Here is a 10,474-nt window from a genome sequence, read left to right as displayed (position 1 = left end):
GGCCCTAGCGTCCGCTATTTAAAGAGTTCGGCCACTTTCTTAATATAGCCGCCCAATGGGAAGCGAGCCGACTGAGCTCATCGCTGCGGAGCTTCGCTCTGATTGGGCATCCGCTGCAACCCAGGGGCGGGGCCGGCCGAGCTTGATTGACGGCCCAGGCCGCGGGGCTGGGAGAGGCGGTGACTGGGGAGTCTGCGCCTCGGCTGGCGCTGCGGGGCTCTGGCCGCACCAGCGTTCCCTCCCTTTGCCTCGTTTTCTGGGCGCCGGGCCGAGGCCCCGAGCTGGCAGCCTGGAGCCTGCGGGGCCTGGGCGAGCGGTTCCGGGAGAAGGCAGCACTTTGTGGGGGCGTTGGCGACTCCCTCCCACTCCCAATTGTCCCGCTTGGGTGCAAACTCCCGGCGGTGGCCGGACCTGTGGGGGAGGGAGCGGCTCCTTTAAGCGGTTTTGTTTTTAAATAAACACATGCACACACGAAGACACACACGTTTGTTTCCAGGGAAGGGTCTGTTCTTTTCTTTCAGAAACGGCCCTTCCCTGGTCTGGTCCGCCCCTCCCAACTCCCCCACCGGGGGCTCTTCCTGGGACAGCTCTAGATTTGGACCCCTGAGGCCAAGAGCTGACTGTGAGCTGGGTGGGCCTGGGTCTAGCCTCCAGCTCTTCCAAGTCCTCTCGCCTCCCCTCTTCCTCCCCACCCTCCACCCACACCCCCTACATCTCTAAGGGAAGATTAGGGGCAGGAGGGATGGTGAAAAAGGAAGGTTGGGGCTGTTTGCTGGACTTCAAGTCCCCTGGGAGGAAGTCACAAGGAAGAAAACCGCAGCTTCAGCCCGGGATTGAATGATGAATTCAGATCCTGGTAGTCAGGCTGTAAACTGCCTGAAGTAAATTGTACAATAAAACCCAACAACCTCTTACCCCATTGGGCAAGAAGAGGATGAGGCCTAAGGCAGGGGACAGAGAGGGGGGCAGGGGGAGCTTGCAGGCGAGGACACCACAAATTAGTGTCTGGTGGGGTGCTAGCTCTTCTCCTACACACCAGGACTTGATTGATGTATCCCAGAGTCTGATCTAGAAGGATCTCAGGCAAAGGATTTCACAGGACAGAGGAGGGAGGAGGGGGACAGAGGGAGGGCTTGGCTGGAAGAAGGAAGAGCCTGAGAAAAACAGAGAGATAGGAAAGAATAAGACAAACTCTCAAATCAGGGACTCACTTAGTGTGACTGCACTTGATAGAGAGAGAGAGAGCGAGAGTTGAAACTCAGGTTGAGGCCAATCATGGAGGGCTGAAGTACCAACGACACAGACTGGGCCATATCCATTATAGAGGCAGAAGGATGCTTACTGGTTTTTTAGCAAAGGAGAGACTCCCACATCATCATGAGGTTATGGCCTCATATTTCTGCCTCCCTCTCTAACACTGGAAGCTGGTGGAGCGCCAGGATTCTGTCTTACCTCAGTATCTTAAAGCCCTAGCACAATGCCTGACCCTATGAAAGAATCAGTAAAATGACTGTGGAGAGTTCACCTAAATGCTCAGGAACTCGGAACTTTCTGGGGTCTCCTACCTCAGACTCCAGGCTCTGTGCTAACAGCCATCCAACCAAGCCCATACAGCCGGCTGTAACTAAGCTGTGGTGTTTTCACGTGGGATTCCTATGTTGAGGTCTGGGTCTCTACATGAACATCACAGACATAACAAGTCAAATAAGACAGTAGTGCCATAATCCCTAGAGCCTGTCCCAAAGGGAACATATTGAAACGCCCCAACACCCTTCCCTCATACTGGATAAGCTCCACTGGTTTTGTTTTTCTGAACTAAGGAACTAAATTGTCAACAAATAAATAATTTTTCCACAGTGGGATCCCACAGGAGAAAAGAAGGGTTTTTTTGATCATTGGTTTAGGTTCCCATCCAGAAACTTTTCTTTTTTCTTTTTCTCTTTTCTTTTTTCCTTTTCTTCTTCTTCTTCTTCTTCACTTAGTCTATTAGAAAAATCTTATCTAAAATTTTTTGTTTTAGTCAAAACCTTTTATAGCTGCATTGTTAAAACACTGCTTTCCTTTATCTTAATATAGCTTGGGAAACTTGGCTGTGTCCTTAAGCTTCAAATAGTAAGAAAATATCAAACAAAACTTTGTACCATGTATTTTTTGAGAAACTGAGACACAAAGAATCAGGAAGAGGGATTCAATTCACTCATTTCCTGACCCTCAGACATTATATATGAGTGTTCCAAGCCTGAACTTCAATATCGCAATATTTCTAAAAATACTCGGTTGGTAAATATGCCAAAGTAAACAAATAGAAAAATCCGTGTTCTGCAGCAAGTTCTCTTCATGCTGTTCATTTTTATGTCTGGGATACGTTGACAAATTCTGTGGAAACGGACTGCTTTGAAGACTGCACCACTCTCACAGGATAAACTTTTCCAAACTAGGTGGTGTGCTCGACAGGCTCCTCCCTGCGTCCCCTCTCCCAGCGCAGGACACGCCCACTGAAGGGCAAGGGCAGGGATTGGTCCGTGAGAAGAAATCATGTTACAAATTAGCTTTATTAACATATGGACTCACTGTGTGACAGACACCTACACCAGTGAGAGAGGGAAATGATCCCTCTGACAAAAGGAAGATGTTAATCTATCTCCAATCCTCAGTTTCGTTTACTTGGGGTGTTTTGTTTTGTTTTGTCCAGTGTTTCCTACAGATCCTGTAAATCACCCCCCAGCGGCTCCCAGACAAGACCAGAGACTGGAATGTTCATTAGATTTTAGTGCCACCTTGTGGCAGTCTTAACAAGGTTTGTTTGTTTTCTCCCCTTTGAAAAAAGAAAAAGAAAAAAAAAAATATATATATATATACACATTTACATTTATATATACACACACATATACTATGTGTGTGTATATATAATGAAGATATGATTATAAAAAGTCGTATCTAGTTAAAAAGCATGCATTTTATGACTATTTTTATTTTAAAATTTTTTCACGGGATGTCAAACTCTAGTTTTACAAATAGATTCTTTAGGAATTCTTCACATATATATTTATATATATAGTCACATAGATATTTATTCATACATACTACTATTTTCATATACACCTAAGAAATTAATTCTTTCCTAAATAGTCACTTCTTTTTTTCTTTTCAAGCAGGCTCCACATTGTGGAGCCCAAACCAGTGCTTGAACTCATAACCCTGAGATTAAATCTGAGCTGAGGGGCCCCTGGGTTGCTCAGTGGGTTAAAGCCTCTGCCTTCAGCTCAGGTCATGATCCCAGGGTCCTGATATAGAGCCCCGCATCCGCTCTCTGCTCAGCACGGAGCCTGCTTCCCCCCCTCTCTCTCTGCCTGCCTCTCTGCCTACTTGTGATCTCTGTCTGTCAAATACATAAATAAAATCTTAAAAAAAAAAAAAAAAAAAGATCTGAGCTGAGACCCAGGAGCCAAAGCTGAACTTATGAGACACCCAGGCGCCCCTAAATAGTAACTTCTAAAAGAGATTTGAAGAAAGAGATTAAAAGCTATTGAATCTCGCTAATTTACATAATAATAGACTTCTCTTACCCTAAATATAATATACAGGAATGTAAAACAACTTTAACTACAAAAATCTTCTTCTTTTTTCTTCAATTCAGAAAGGAATTAATGGATATTCTGGTATAATTAGAAGTAATAAAGATTTATTTACCAATAAGCCTTTACTGGGAATCAGCAACGCCATAGACATTCCTGACAGTATTTGATTTTAAAAATTTTTTCCACTTTAAGGAGCAGCTTGAAGTGTCTAGGACTATTGTCAACCTTCCATCTCAGTGCAATGAGTTTTGAGAGGGAAAGGCTCTTGGAAAACCACGCATGCAATTGCACTGGGAAAACCAAGGTGGTCTCCTTTGGTCCGTTTGGGCCCATTTAGCCGTGAGTTACATAGCTGAGCCTTTAGGCTACTTTCCGAGGTCTCCAGCTATGAGCAACAACAAGTGAAACATCTCTCTCACGCCCTGGGATTGTGGTCCAGTGGGACCCAGGCCTAAGACAGGGAAGGCTGGGCTCACGAGAGAATGACCACAGCTAAACTGTTAAACTTCAGAATGTGGGCACTGAGCTCAGATCAAACGGACACCTGTCTGTCCAGCCCAGGGCCAGGTCAAGGGGAGTAGGCAGTGGGCAGTGGGGCAGCTCCTAATCACTCTAAAATGGTCCTTTGTTCCGTCCCAGTAGCCATGAGCTACACGTGGCTGTTGAGAACTTGGAATGCTGCTCATGCCACTGAAGAGCTAAGTTTTTAATGTTATCTGATTTTAATTAATTGAAATCGAAATTGAAATAGAAAAGCTGATATTCAGGGTGGAGGAAACAGGGAGATGTTGCTCTAAGAGTATGAACCTCCAGTTATAAGATAAATAAGTTCTAGGGATCTTCTGGGCAGCGTAGGGACTGTAGTTAATAATACTGTATTAATACTTGCAAGTTGGTCGGAGAGTAGATCATAAATGTTCTCACCACAAAAAGGAGACGGGAATTATGTGACATCATCAAGGGCTTAGCTAACATGGTGACTGTGGTCTTTCTGCAATACATAAGTATATCATATCAACACTTTAAACCTGTCCGCCTAGAACTTACCCAACGTTTTACGTCAATTGCATCTCAATAATGATGGGGAAAAAAAGAATTGCATGAGTACGGATATAGACCACAAAGAAATTAAAAAAAAATAAAAACTGATATTTAATTTGGTTGGTAGGAAATTTTTACATATGTTTGAAACAACTTAGGTATGTGAATCTACTTTTTCCTACTGGAAATTTTATGGAGTCTAAATAGAGATAGCGTAATTTCGATGAATATTTAGCACCCGAGTTAAGTTGTAAACATGTAAAAAACACGTAGTCCATTAATAGTCCATTAATAGTCCATTAATAGTCCATTAATAATTTGTATATTAATTATATATTGAAATGATCATATTTTAGGTATAGTGAATATATTTTTAAAGATAGTAGATTTAATGTGTTGGACATACTTGGGTGTATAATTCAAATTAATTTACCTCTTTGTGGTTTTTAATGTGATGATTAGAAAAAATTTTTTTACTATTATAAAAGTTTATTTAACAACAAAGTTCAGTATGAAAATTCACACGACCTGATTTTTATATTGCAGTAAAACAGGTACTATGGAGAGGGGACATGTGGAAGCAGTTGATCTCTTCTGATGAACATACCCATTGTTTATACTCATTCCAAGTCTTCTAACATGATCATACTGTTTCCTTGTATTACCACCATTCCAGTATTGTTCTGTTGCCCACTATTTGCCATCTCCACACATTCATCTATCACAAGATTCATAAACAGATCGAACCCCCATAATATTCCTTGGCCATGTCTGCCACCACCTAATTTCCATGATAATTTCTTGTCCATAAATTCTTTCAACTCAAGAGGGTAAGCTTTGTTCATGGTGTCTACTCGGCGAGTTCAAAGGTGCCTCCAAATGTAATTTGTGGCATTCCTCTCGGCTGGAAAATTTTAAATCACACACATGGAGGCGCCTGTCTGGCTCAGCATTTGCCTTCAGCTCAGGTCATGATTCCAGGGTCCTGGGATTGAATCCTGCTTTGGGCTCCCTGCTCAGCAGGGAGCCTGCTTCTCCCTCTCCTTCTGCCTGCCACTCCCCCTGCTTGTACTCTCTCTGTCTCTGTGTCAAATAAATAAAGTAAAATAAAATAAAATAACATATCTATAAGTCCATGTGGCTCCCTGAGTACTCCCTCACTCATCACCTCAGGAAGTCACTTTTGTATGAACCCCCTGAAAACTGTTAATCTTCCTATGGTATAATTTCCTTTTATTTGTGCCAAACTCACTGCTGGGTTTTGTGTCAGAGAGCCCAGATACTCAGCTGAACACTGGTTGGGACAATCTGGAGCCTCCCAATCCCCCTTCCCTCACTGCTGTCCAGCCCAGGCACCCCCATGCCCTTCATCTACCCCCCACTAATATGCCCCCTCCCTAATATGTCTAACTCACATCCCAACACCGGGAGGTATGTTTTTTTTGTTGTTGTTTTGTTTTTAATTTATTTATTTGACAGAGAGAGACCACAAGTAGACAGAGAGGCAGGCAGAGAGAGAGGAGGGAAGCAGGCTCCCCGCTGAGCAGAGAGCCCGATGTGGGGCTCGATCCCAGGACCCTGGGATCATGACCTGAGCCGAAGGCAGAGGCTTTAACCTGCTGAGCCACCCAGGTGCCCCGGTATGTTTTTGAACAGTAGAGGCTGTTTGGTCTTTCTGCGAGGTGACATATTTTCCTTTCCAAAAAAGAGAATCAAAATCTAGTCCTTTTCCAATTTTGGTAGTAAAGTAGGGGCTGTTGGTTGTTCTCTGGAACTCTCATGTTAAACCTCAGTCCTCTCAATTTAATTCAGCAAACATGGTTTGGAGAGGGGAGTAGTGGAGGGGAAGTAAGGGCACAAAAGATAGGAAGGGCATAGAACCCTCGTGTAAAGACACACACACACACACTTACACGTGGGTTGCTCTAATATGTAAATGAAGGGTGGAGATGACTTCGCACAGGAGGTGACATTTGATCGGAGCCTTGACTAGCAAGTAGGATTTTTCCAGAAGGAAGAGATGCCCACTGGCACCATCGAAACCACTGACTGTGTAGCTATTATGTGCATAAAGCTTCCAGTCAGAGCCATTTGATGAAAAAGGAGAAGCAGCAACGGGCAGAAGTAGAAAAACGTTCCTCCTTCTATGTGGGAGATGTGCCTGATGGCAGCAGCCGTGTGAGGTGGGCCTCGCCCTGAGGACCGAAGGGCAGAAAGGAAGGAGAAAGGTCACAAGAACACGCCATTATGGGCTGCTGTCATGACCAAACCACCCCAGTAGATGCTTGCCAGTTTTCTGGCAAGTGCTCTGATTACACATACCTTTGTTACTTTAGCGGAAGCTCCGGGAAAGTGCTGTGGAGATGAAGTAAACCAAAGGGAGGGGAGCCTCACACTGGGAGTCTGGAGACCTGCTTGCAAGGCCTCCCAGCTCCTGGGCACCCAGCCTTGGGTAGACCCTCCCTTCTTGGTCTCAGTTTCCCCATAAGACAGAACTCCAAGGCTGGAAACTTGGGTGTCACCACGGGGCCCGCAGGTCACATAACTGTGTATAACATGGAGTAGTGGTGGAAACTGGGGGGACCTGGAGAACGTGCTGTATCTGAGTTATCAAAGTCCAAAATTGAAAAGCAAACTACGGCATTGCCCAAAGAGGGCAAGCAGAGCAGGCTAGATTTGGCCAGTAGAACCAGTTCGTGAACCCTGACTAGATAAATTTCATTTTTAACGAATCAAAGGGGCTCACCTGCAGAAAAATATCATTAATCCTCTCATAAAGTAAAAAAATATATAAAGAAAAAAAATTTTATTTTTATTATCCAAGACCTTATTTCTTTGACTTGCTTAAAGTGAGGTTCAAAAGATGAATATTCCGGAGTGTGGACTCTAGGGAAATGTGGTCTTACATAGAACATTCTCACAGCTGGAAGGGGGTTAGCATTCAGTTGCAGGGGGGAGGAATGTTACCCCCTTATGTCAATCCAGGGGGCAACAACACCAAGTTTTTTTTTCTCTTTCCTGTTTTCAGTCTGGAAAGCAAATGACCTAATCGAAGTATTTATACAGAGATGAGTCACTTCTTGTGTTATCTTATGATGTCAGAATTTTGCAATAGGGCGGAGCTGAATTCACAATGGATCTCCACACTCCACTGTGGCTCCGATGAAGATGTGCCTGGGACTATTTCTAGCACGAGACTGTATCAGGAGCCGCTGCTCAGACCCGCAGTCTGGGGAGCAGACGACACAGTCGTGAGGGTGATGGCTGTGTTTCACCCGCCCTCCCTGGGCCTCTGTTTCCACCCCAGCCACACAGGTGGGTAGAACATGGCTCCACAACAGACACAACTGCTTCTGGAGGGTCGTCGATGAGAAAGGAGGATGGGAGACTCTGTCTGTTAGATAGCTCTGCTGCACTGCTTTGTCCTCGGAATGTGGAGTTGTGTGACTGCCATTCCACGCGGTCACAGAGGACGTGGAAGCAAGCAGTTGATGCATTTGTAGTTGGGGAATCTCGGTGATAATGCCCACGAAGCGACTGAACTTCATTCATTGCACTGTGTGCTGGTTGCCTCCCGCCGGCCAGGACCTCAGTGTGGGACCCACCTGCCAGGCTTTGAGGAGCTCAGGAGCTTAGCACGTGTGGTGTCTCACAGCTGTTGAACTTCCAATGCCTAAATGAGGTAGAGGCAGGGCTTGATGCTGGCAGATAGGAATGGTGACGGCCACCGCTCTCATTCAATCATCTGTTCTGTGAACATACTCGGTGCTACTGGTGGGATGCAGGAGGAATCAGATAGAGCCCCTGCCCTCAGGGGGCTCTAGCCCACAAATACAATGGCAACAGCATGCAATAATTATAGCAATGGAACAGAATACTTCAGTTCAGTGTGGTGAGTGCTATAGCGGGGAGGCACAGGGGAGGCGCCTGAGGAGGTCAGAGAAGGCTTGACCTGAGTAGTGTGTTGGCACTTTGGTGGCCTTCAGTGAACCACAACCCCTAGCATTCCTCTCTTGTGTGGTCCCCTCTTGTGATGAGTCCGAGATTGGGCTGTGACTGGATTAGGCCAATGGCACATCAGCAAGAATGCAGGTGCTGCTGGATGAGCACTCACACCTTCCTCGTGGAATCCGGCCGCCATGCTTTAAGGAAACCCCGCCTACCAGGTGGACAAGCGCACATGGAAGAGAACCTGCGTTCCCGACCTCGCCTCAGCCCAGCTCCAGCTGGTGGTCAGCACCAACTGCCAGCTCTGTGGGTGGGGACATCTGAACCTTCTTTCCTAACCCCTCAACCAACGCCATGAGGAGTAGAAGACCGGCTTGAGTCGACCCACAGAATCCTGAGAAATTATAAATTGTTACTGTTGTAAGCCACTCTCTGTTGGGACAGTTTGTTCCTATCCCCCCAAGGATGACCAAAACAAGTGAGTCTGGACGATTGCAGAGAAGTTAGCCAGGCCAAGGGAAGAAAAGAAGGGCATTCTAGAATTTTCAGGTACCAGGCAGATCGACATGGCCGGCATATGGGGCATACGGTAGAGAGAAGCAATTGCTGGAGCTGAGGAGACTGGCCAGGCTCAGATGGGAGCATCTGCAGATGAGTGAGGAATTCCCAAACCATCATCAGTGATGCACTAAGAGGGCTCGCCGCACTCAGCGCAGTTGTACTCACAGATGTGGTTTATTAGAACAACAGGATGCCAAGCGAGATTAGCAAAAGGAAAGGCACATGGGGCGAAGTCTGGGGAAACCCAGGTGCCAGAGAAATCATCTTTCTTGAGGACACTGTGTCCTCTCCCAGGGAGTCACGCAGGACACACTCACTTCCCCCAACAGTGACCTGTAACAACACATGTAAAACCTTGCCAACCAAGGAAGCTTTTTGGAGCATCAGCACCCGGGATTTTTACCAGCAGCCATGTTGTGTGATTTTTTATGCCAGCCTGGCAAAGCTACGGCGCCCAGTTGTTTGGTCAAACACCAATCTAGACATTGCCATGAAAGTATTTTTCAGAGGTGATTAGCATGTAAACCAGTAGATTGTAAGTAATGTGATTACTCTGCACAGTGTGCATGGGTCTCATCCAACCAGTGTCAGACCTTACGCACAAGCCTGAGGCGCCTGAAGATGAGAGATTTGTAGAGACTGCAGCATGGATACCCGGCCTGTGTTTCCAGCCTGCTCCCCAGCAGAATTTGGGCTCCGCTCTGAATTTCCAGGCTGCCAGTCTGCCCTACAGATTTCAAAGTTGCCAGCCTCCACAACTGCGTGAGCCAATTTCTTAAAATGAATCATGCACTCCTCTATGTATGTATAGCCCATCGGTTCTGTTTCTCTGAAGAACTGTGCTAAGTATTTTCTGTCCAGCATGTGCCCAAATCCCAGACTCCTGGAAGAAATGGGGTATTTATCATGGGTATAGTGTTTGCACAGACAGTTTAGGTAGAGTGAGCTGCTCTTCTCGGTTAATGGTGGGAACCCTCCTAAAATCTCAGTTCCCAGATGCCCGTCAAGGGCAAGGGCAACCGGCCGAGCAGGACTTTTTTTTTTTTTTTTTTTTAGATTTTATTTATTTGAGAGAGACAGTACAGAGGAGAGTGAGAGAATGAGAGGGAGAAGCAGACTCCTACCGAGCAGAGAGTAGAGAGCCGACAAGGGACATCATCGATCCCACAACCCTGAGATGATGACCTGAACTGAAGGCAGACGCTTAACCCACTGAGCCACCCAGGCACCCTGAGCAGGTCTTTCTAAGAATAAGCTGTAGGGGGGCGCCTGGGTGGCTCAGTGGGTTAGGGCCTCTGCCTTCGGCTCAGGTCGTGATCCCAGTGTCCTGGGATCGAGCCCCGCAT

The 10,474-nt window shown here is 46.2% G+C and overlaps 1 protein-coding gene across 2 annotated transcripts; it reads right to left on the bottom strand.

Moving 5' to 3' along the window:
• Positions 1-5,239: 5,239 nt before the first annotated feature.
• On the bottom strand, positions 5,240-10,474 carry LOC125109595 (small nuclear ribonucleoprotein G-like). Of its 2 annotated transcripts, XM_047746697.1 has the most exons (2): positions 10,428-10,474; positions 5,240-5,432 (listed from the first exon to the last, which is right to left on the bottom strand). In XM_047746697.1, exons 1-2 carry the CDS (start codon positions 10,472-10,474, stop codon positions 5,240-5,242), a joined length of 240 nt encoding a protein of 79 aa, XP_047602653.1. The 2 variants fall into 2 exon arrangements, with proteins under 2 accessions (XP_047602653.1, XP_047602654.1); XM_047746698.1 differs by lacking the exon at positions 10,428-10,474 and having other exon boundaries at positions 5,240-5,464.

The sequence above is a fragment of the Lutra lutra genome, chromosome 9 (genome assembly GCF_902655055.1).
Source record: "Lutra lutra chromosome 9, mLutLut1.2, whole genome shotgun sequence".
Taxonomy (NCBI): Eukaryota; Metazoa; Chordata; class Mammalia; order Carnivora; family Mustelidae; genus Lutra; species Lutra lutra.
The sequence above is the reverse complement of the archived record's forward strand: the minus strand, read 5'-3'. Positions and strand labels throughout refer to the sequence as shown.